General features: G+C 43.1%; 1 protein-coding gene across 1 annotated transcript; it reads left to right on the top strand.

The window, feature by feature from the left end:
- Positions 1 to 2,679: 2,679 nt before the first annotated feature.
- LOC110699769 lies at positions 2,680 to 3,549 on the top strand. The gene has a single exon (XM_021877288.1). It carries the CDS (start codon positions 2,680 to 2,682, stop codon positions 3,547 to 3,549), a length of 870 nt encoding a protein of 289 aa, XP_021732980.1.
- The last annotated feature ends 5,918 nt before the right edge of the window (positions 3,550 to 9,467 follow it).

Below are 9,467 nucleotides of genomic sequence, written 5' to 3'. Positions count from 1 at the left end.
TCCATTCCTTGTTCTATCAATGAGATCCATTTGGGGATGGCTTTGTGTGACCTAGGTGCTAGTGTGAGTTTAATGCCCTTCTTGGTCTACCAAAAGATCAATGTGGGAAGCCTTTCACCTACAAACATCACTCTCTAACTAGCGGATAGGTCCACAAAATTGCCTATAGGGAAAGTAGAGGACATCCCCCTTAGAGTTGGTAAGTTCACCTTTCCGGTGGATTTTTATGTCCTTGAGATTGATGAAGATGAAAGAATTCCTATAATTTTGGGTAGGCCATTCCTAGCTACTTCTAAAGCGATCATCGATGTCAAAGAAGGTAATATGACCTTGAAGGTTGACAATGATTCTATTGAATTTGACTTGAATAAGGTAATGAGACAACCCTCCTCTAGTAAAGAATGCTTTAGAATAGATACAATTGAAAATTTGATGAATGAGTTTAGATACCCTCATATGCGTGCTTCTAATGATCTAATTGAGAATGTTTTGTTGAATGAGAATGAAGTAGTCGATCAAAAGGAGATGCAATTGTATGAAGAAATACTTGATGAGAAAGAGAAGACAATCACCGACCAAGAGATGCTCCAAACACATGAAATCTTCAAGGTAGAGAAGGAGGAGATCTCCAATGGTAAGGGAGCTCCGAAGGTAGAATTGAAACCTCTACTTTCGGGCTTGAGGTATGTCTTTTTGGATGCTAATGATACTTCCCCGGTTATTGTCAGTGCTAACCTCACGGAAGAGCAAACCTCCTCATTGCTAAATGTCTTGAAAAAGAATAGGAAGGCTTTGGGTTATACTCTTGATGATCTCAAGGGTATAAGTCCCTCCCTATGCATGCATAAAATCAATTTAGAGTAGGGTGTTAAGCCGTGTAGGCAACGGCAAAGGAAGCTTAATCCTTCCATGCAAGAGGTTGTGAGGAAATAGGTTTCCAAGCTACTTGAAGCAGGGATCATCTATCCAATTGCTCATAGTGATTGGGTATCCCCGGTTCAAGAAGTGCCGAAAAAGGAGGTATGACGGTAATGGTCAATGATAAGCAACAATTAGTCCCAACCCGGCTTGTTACGGGTTGGCGTATGCGTATTGATTACCGCCAATTGAATGCCAACACTTTCAAAGACCATTTTCCATTACCGTTTATTGATCAAATGCTTGAGAGGCTTACAAAGCATGCCTTCTATTGCTTTCTTGAGGGATATTCGGGATTTTGTCCAAATCCCGATTGATCCCAAGGATCAAGAGAAGACAACATTTACTTGTCCCTATGGTACCTTTACGTACCGTAGGATGCCTTTTGGGCTTTGTTACGCTCCCGCTACATTTCAAAGATGTATGATGTCAATCTTTAGTGATATGATTGAGGATGAGATAGAGGTCTTCATGGATGATTTCTCCGTTGGAGGGACCACCTATGAAAATTGTCTATCTAACTTATCTCGTTGTTTGGAAAGATGTGAGATGGCTAATCTCGTGTTGAATTGGGAAAAATGCCATTTCATGGTAGAGAATGGGATTGTTCTTGGGCACAAAATTTCCCATGCCGGCATCGAGGTGGATAGAGCCAAGGTGGAGGTCATAGAGAAACTCCCACCCCCTACCAATGTAAGGGAAGTGAGGTCATTTCTTGGCCACGCCGGGTTCTATCGTCGTTTTATAAAAGATTTTTATTTAATTGCTAAGCCACTCACATCTCTCTTGCAGCAAGATAAAGATTTTGTATTTGATGAAGCTTTCCATGAGTCATTTTGTAGGTTGAAAAAGGCTCTTTGCACCGCCCCCATAGTCCAAGGACCGGATTGGTCTTTACCATTCGAGCTAATATGTGATGCAAGCGACGAGGCCATTGGATCGGTTCTAGGACAAAGAAAGGATGGGAAACTTTATGTTATATACTATTTGTCCAAGACTCTCAACGATGCTCAACGGAATTATACAACAATCGAGAAAGAGTTCTTGGCGGTTATTCATTCATTTGAGAAGTTTAGAACCTACCTCATTGGTTCTAGGACAATAGTGTATACCGATCACTCGGCTCTCAAATATTTGATAAGCAAGAAGGAGGCCAAACCGAGGTTGTTGAGATGGGTCTTGGTCCTTCAAGACTTTGATTACGAAATGAGAGATAAGAAGGGGGCCGAGAACGTGGTGGCGGACCACCTTTCTAGGTTGGGAGGTGCAAGAATATACGAGGATGGTTTGCCAATTGAAGATGCCCTAATGGATTATGTCTTATATGCTCTTAAGGCAAAATCGTAGCCTTGGTATGCGGATATTGTGAACTACTTGGCTTGTAGTACCGTACCCCTGGATTTCACTCCTCAACAACATCGAAGGCTCAAGCATGAAGCAAAGAAGTATATATGGGATGACCCTATGTTGTTGAAGAGAGGGGTAGATGGATTTTTGAGAAGATGTGTTCCTAATGAAGAGTTCCAAGATGTGCTCTCAATGTGCCACTCATCCCCTTGTGGTGGTCACATGAGTGCTCAAAAGACCTCTTCCAAGGTCTTGCAATGTATGCTCTTTTGGCCCTCTCTATTCAAAGATGCTTGGCAATTTGTTAAAACTTGTGATAGGTTTCAAAGAGTGGGGAACATCTCTATGAGGGATGAAATGCCTTAAAACCCCATCCTTGAGCTTGAAGTTTTTGATGTATGGGCAGTAGACTTCATGGGGCCCTTCATTTCTTCTAATGGGAACAAATACATCTTGGTAGCCGTAGATTACGTCTCTAAATGGGCAGAAGCTGTGGCTTCTCCTACAAATGATTCCAAGGTGGTTGTGAACTTATTCAAAAGGGTGATCTTTCCGAGGTTTGGTGTCCCTGGTGATGGAGGGTCACATTTCAAGCATCACACTTTTGCTAGACTTCTTGATAAGTATGGTGTATCCCATAAGCGAGGGCTCTCCTACCACTCTCAAACGAGTGGTCAAGCGGAGGTAACTAATAGGGAGCTTAAGATCATTTTGGAAAAGACGGTGGCAAGAACGAGAAAGGATTGGTCCTCCAAACTCATTGACACTTTGTGGGCTTATAAGACCGCCTTCAAGACTCCTATAGGTACCACTCCCTATAAACTTGTTTATAAGAAGAATTGCCATTTACCCGTAGAAATGGAACACCGAACGCATTGGGCAATCAAGCGAATCAACTTTGATCTCCATAGTGCGGGTGAACAAAGGCTTCTAGAGCTTCATGAGTTGGAAGAATTGAGAATGAACGAATATGATAGTGCAGGCCTCTACAAAGCAAGAACCAAGGCGTGGCACGACGCTCAAATTTCCAAGAAGGAATTTGTGGAAGGACAAAAGGTCCTACTCTACAATTCAAGACTCAAGTTCTTCCCTGGGAAATTGATGTCTAGATGGAGTGGGCCATTTCAAGTTTCCAAAGCCTTTCCTTTTGGATCGGTTGAGATATATAATGACAAGTACCCTCCGTTCAAAGTGAATGGGCACCGTCTCAAGCCATACTATGAGGGTCAACTAATTGAGAAGCCAGAGCATTTATCTCTCATTGATGTTTTTAAGTCGTCGTGATTTGGTGTGAAGTACGTCAAGCTAGTGACGTTAAAGAAGCGCTTATGGAAGGCAACCCGGTTTCTAACCTTTTTTATTCTATTTTCTTTTAAACCGCTTAGTATAATCTCTCTAACTCTTTTCTTGTATAATGTGATGTAGGTGTTATGGGAAGTGTTTTAGAGAAAAGAGAAGATTTGAAGCAAAAGTGATATATTGAGAGGAGAGGTCGCGCTGCAAGGTGGCGCGGGCGCGCCTAACCAGGAGCGGGCGCGCCTCATCTAGGGGCTCAAATTGAATGAGAAAAAACAGAAGGGTCCGCGGTTTGAGCGCGGAAGAGGAAATGCCGCGCCTCAGTTTCGGAGCGGGCGCGCCAAATCAAGAGCGGGCGCGCATCATCTATGGGCTGAAATTGGAGGAAAAAGTCAGTTAGGTACGCGGTTTGTGTGCGAATGAGGAGAGATCGCGCATCTGAAGGTGACGCGGGCGCGCTGATTACGTAGCGGGCGCGCCATATCTGATGCCCAAATCTTTAGAAAAGCCAGTAAGGGGCGCGATTTGAGCGCGAAAGAGGAGCGGGCGCGCCGTCCGATCTGAAAAAGTTATTAAAAAATCCCTCAACTTAGGCGCGGGCGCGTCTCTATCCGGAGCGGGCCTGCCTGTTGCGATTTCAGAAAAAAAAAAAATGAGTGAAGGACTCCTCAACACCGAAACCCCCTTACTTCTCCATTCACCCTCAAAAACAGAAAATACTCTTCTCACTCACTCTCTCTCTCTAAAACTCACAAACCCTAACTTTCCCATCTTTCAAATCCACTTACTCCATCTTCACGCAAGCTTCAAGGTCATTATCCTCCATCATCACCACAGCGGCGCTTCTCACCATCACACTCAAGTTCATCTTCTTCCCTTCAACAATTCGACACCAAACAACAATTCACTCGCATAAGGGTAAAGGTATTCAATTTCCTTTGTTAATTATTCTCCTTTGATTGATTTTTAAGCAAGGAATTTGATTATCTTAGATTAATTTTGAGATTCAATTGATTATTGTTGAAATTATTGCTGGATATTCTTGTTGATTCAGTGAAAATTGGTGTCAAAATTGTGGACATACTTGGTTGTTGTTGAATTACTATTGTTATAGAACAGGTACATTGTAGTTTGTGGGGGTGTGGTTGGAATTAGCCGGAGTTGGCTTGTGTTTGAAAAAAAAAAGAGTAGTCATAAGTTCGTTAAGGATTGGGAAAAAGAGGAAAACTGCTAACTCGGGACAATCGTCCCAAAACCCTAACCCCAATACAACAAACATTCTTCCTACTTTGAAATTCATTAACAAAAACCATGCCTCCGTCTATAATGATATGAAAAAAGAAAATTCAGACCCTCAAGGCATTACCATAGAGAGGACATGGAGAAATTGGGAATAAATGACGACTTGTGGTTTCTGTTTGAGAATTTGAGGATGGGATCTTTTGTTAACTCCTCATTCACGACTTACCTAGAACCCTGCTTGGAATTCTTCTCCTCCTTCTCTGTGGACACCTTGGATCTTGATAATGATGTATATAAGATCAAATTCCAACTCTTTAACACCCAGCATGAGCTAACCTTCGGGCAATTCAACCAAGCCTTAGACTTCCTCCCAGAAGCGGATATCTACCGCCCTCTTTAAGAAAACTTTAGAGAATACAACGAGACTAGTTGGTGGCGTCACATTTCTGGCAAAGATGAATTCACCACGAGGAAATCTATAGCTAGTGAGATGTTCCACCCAGCCCTTAGGGTCCTGCACCGTTTGTTAGGATATTCTGTTATTAGCAAGCAAGACCTAGGGAAGTTGACTAAAGAGGAAGTGTGTATTCTGTGGATCGCTTCTAGGAGAGAGCAGCATCGTAAGCTTAACTTAGGTTTTCTCTTCATGACCACCTGTGTAGCTATCGCAAAGGGTAAGAGGTCTGGAGACATACACTGCGGAGCAATGGTCACTAGGTTGGCCATTAAGTTGGGGCACACTGATATGTTACCTCTATGCACACCCGTGGGGAGTAAAGGTGACATTTACCTTGACCTAGAACAGCTTCGTAGGTCTGAATTTACCTTGCCGACCGCTAATCCTGCCCACTACAGCTGGCTTGTGAGAGGGAGACACCATTGCTTTCTTCCCAAACCCCACCTTACCTCCATCACCCGTGCCACCGATTATGGAGAGTTTTGAGAGATAACGGGCAAGTGCCCGAGCTTGATGGGGATGATGAGGGAGGGGTAGGTGATGAAGAGGAGGTAGAGGAGGAGGTTCAGCAGCAGCAGCAGCAGCAGGCGGGCGCACAACAGCCCACAGGTACATTCCAGCTATCTGACATAGCTAGGCAATTGCAGGCAATCTATGAGTCACAACAGGGCCACCATCTGCAGCAGCATGCCCTCTTTGACTCGGCTGTGGACAGAGGAGAGATTGCTCCCCCCGTGAACTACCCTAATTGGCCGCCTCAGCACGGCCCTGTTCCTTCTTGGGGGGGGGGGGAACAATCTCCCCACTTACCCCTACTGGCAAGGTCCTTCTGAGCCTAGTAGGGAGCTCCGCAGCTTCCCAGAGGACGGGCAGTACGATTATCGTGTGCCCGGCGGGTGTGACTTTAGAGGGGACCCTTCTTACCCCTATGTGCATCCTGATCACCCCGCCCCTCTGTATTCCCAGTCTGAGGACACTCCCTCCGATCCTTTGCCCAGCTGGAAAGAGGATCTTTTCAGGGCTCACTACGGTTGGCCACCGGGCTTTGACGGTGGCTGGGGCCTTTTCGTCCCACCTAGTGGCTTCAGCTATGACAAGCTGCCACCTCAGCATGACTCACCTAGTTAGCCTAGCTCTAGTGGCCAGTAGGCTACGTCCCTAGAGTATATCTCTCCCCTGTTTTGCATTTTTATTTTAATGAGAACGAGATATACTCTTAGTAGGGAGTGACTTGGCTGATATTCTTACTTGCGTGCCTGTCGGTCTTTCATTGTTTTACTCGTACCTTGATGCTGCTGATTCTGCTGGATTGCATGACTGTTTGTTTGGTTGTTTTTGCCCCTGTTCACTGCTATGGTTGTTGAGTTTTTGATGTGTCTATGATGATGACGATGATTACTGATATTCGCCGACATGGCGATTGACCGGTGTGTGTATATATGGTTCGATGATTGATAAGGTAATGTTGAATTGGGAGTAGTGAAGCAAAAATAAAACTATATTCTACCCAAATAAAATAAAATAAAATAAAAAGTCGAATGGGAGTTGCATTTTATTTCTTTCTCGTCCATCCGGACTAACCCTTTTGTGTATATAGTTTGTTTTCCTTCTATTTGGATTCTCACCACTTTTAGGGCGCATGCTTTCCATTTGGATATGCTCACTTGGGCGTTATTTCGGTGAGATCTTTCTAACTTTTCTTTCATTTTATTTTTCTTTGGTGTGCTTTAGGATAGCTTTAGTTTAGATTGGAGTTGAATGGTTCGAGGATGTATGCTCTTGATTCTTCGAAATCTGGTGATCGTTGGTGTTGATGCCGAACGATCTTTGTTTGACGATTGGGATTTATTTGCTTGCATGCCTTTTACCTTTATGCTCTTTTGTTTTGTTTAGGATTTTTCTTTTGCTCAAAACAAACCATGTGGTTGTTGTATATTTTGTCTATTGTTGAGCAATAATTGATGGATTTGCATTCTTGAATGTCTTTCTTCCTAAGGTTTAAGAGTTTCTGCGCTCTTGGATTGCCATTGGTTGACTCTAGGATATTTCTATGCTAAGGTAGTTGTGCTAGAACTCGTAAGGCCCATCGAACCCAAATTCACTTGTTTGTGGTAAGAAGGTGTTGCCCTCATTAGGGGATTTGAAGCCCTAAAGGTCGTTTTTGTAACCCGATGTGAGTTTTATTGTTCGAGCCTCCAGCACTTCTTGTATGAGCGGCATAGGATCCCTACCAAGGCATGCTTAAATCGAGAACTTGATTTCTAGTTTCCGAGATCGCGACCTAACTAATCTAGGGAGGACAAAGGCATTTTCTTCGGTGACTATTTTGCTTTTCTAGGCTTCTCTCTTCTTTTGTTGCTTTCTTGTAATTTTAATTGCATTTGCCCCTTGCTAGCCATGTTGAGCCCCATCTTCCTTATTATAGCACATTAAAAACCCCATGGTCCATCTATTTCTTTTCTTTACCTTAGACTTGTGAAGTTTGAGCCATGAGAGTTTATTGTGCTTTTGGTTTGAAAAGATGGAAGGTAATGGTTAAAAATGGAAAGCACGTGTGTATGCAAGAAAAAAAAAACCGTAAATAGTAAAAAAAAATAAATGAAAAAAAAAAAGTGATGTCATTTACCCCACTCGTCTAAGCATTGAGGACAATGCTCCACTCAAGCTTGGGGGAGAGGCTCTACGCGTCTTGTATATAGTATGGTGAGTTTGTGTTGAATAAGCTTGGGGGAGATGTAATTTTGTTTGGAAATTTGGAGATATTCTACGTTGTTTTGAGAATCGGCCTCATTCTTTTCTTCACAATTAGGATTAACTACCAAATTTTTCAAATTTTCCCTCATCTTTACCTCCCAGCCTGCGTTACAACCCTTTTTGAAGTCCTTTTGACTTAGAATTGGTTGAGTCACTAGTCGGTGGAGGGAGCTAGATTTCAAGCATATGGAGAGAGCATGTCTTGGTAAGATGTCGGGTTCTCCTTGATTTCATTGTCTTATCGTTGTTCCGGCTCCTTCGTGGAGTCATGAAGTGCTACCTAGTAGGGTGAATTTGAACCTAGATGAGGGAACGCGGTAAGAATGTATGGAATGCGGGTGGAGTGGAGCATGTTAGAGTTCTCTATGCTTAGCATAACTTATCTTTCAATCAACAATTGGCATCCAAAAACGTGCTTACTCTTATTGCTGACAAAGGTTGACATCCATCTATGTTTTTTTTCTGTTCAATATTCTCTTCATCTGCATGTTTTGTTCCGTGTTTATAGTTGAGTTTCCTCTATATTTTCTCCCTTGTTTAGTAATTGTTTTGAGTATGTTGCCAAGAGTTGCGGGTTAAACTCTTTGGAAACCCTCACGAGAGCATACTCGTCCTCATTGGCGACTATGGGGTTTAAATGGCTTGTTGTTTATGCTAAAAACAACCGTGATTCCTACGAATGTGAGTTAGTGTATTCCCCTTCCCCTTCTTTCCTACTTTCTCATGTTTGAATGATTGTGTCTTTTTCTTCTTTGTCTTTAGCTTTGCTCTAGGACGAGCAAAGGTTTAGCTTGGGGGAATTTGATGAGTGATATTTATGTCACTCCTAGGGTAGTTCTTTCTAGTAGTTTTAGCAATAATTCGGTTCATCCTAGTGTGTTTTTGTTATGTTTTGCCTAATTTAAGCAGTCTGCCTGTGTTGCGTAATGTGTTTTTATTTGGTTTAGGTAGGCTTTGCTCCCCTCCCTCTTCGTTGTATTACGCTTCGCCTTCCTATTTTGTAATTGCAGATTGATTGCGGTTTGAATTGACAAGGAGCAAGAGCAAGGATCGAAGCATTCAACCAGCAGTTTGGAGCGAGCGCGCAACTATAGGCGCGGGAGCGCCACCTTGGGCGCGGGCGCGCGCTGAGCTAGCCCAATCCTGCGACACCCATTTTTGAGCGGGCGCGCTTCTTGAGGAGCAGCCGCGTCACCATCTAGCGCGCGGGCGCGCCTGTCTGCTGCGGTCCGTAACCTGAAATCAGATTTAAAAAGCATAGAAGAGGAGAGAGAAGGCGGCATTCATTATTCACATATTGAAACTTTCAGCATACTCTTTAGAGGAACATTCTTAGTATAGATTTTAGCTTTCTTGTATTGGAAATTCTTCCATAGATCTTAGTGTAGATCTTCAATTTATCAATTTTAGCTACTTTGGGTATTTTGAGGAAGCATTTTGGAACTCTATTGGT

The sequence above is a fragment of the Chenopodium quinoa genome, unplaced genomic scaffold (genome assembly GCF_001683475.1).
Source record: "Chenopodium quinoa cultivar QQ74 unplaced genomic scaffold, ASM168347v1, whole genome shotgun sequence".
Lineage (NCBI taxonomy): Eukaryota > Viridiplantae > Streptophyta > Magnoliopsida > Caryophyllales > Amaranthaceae > Chenopodium > Chenopodium quinoa.
Note: the sequence above shows the minus strand (reverse complement) of the source record. Positions and strands in the feature narration are given on the sequence as shown.

Excerpts from the sequence above, each read along its gene's own strand:
- LOC110699769 (XM_021877288.1), top strand. The coding sequence starts at position 2,680 with ATGGGGCCCTTCATTTCTTCTAATGGGAACAAATACATCTTGGTAGCC.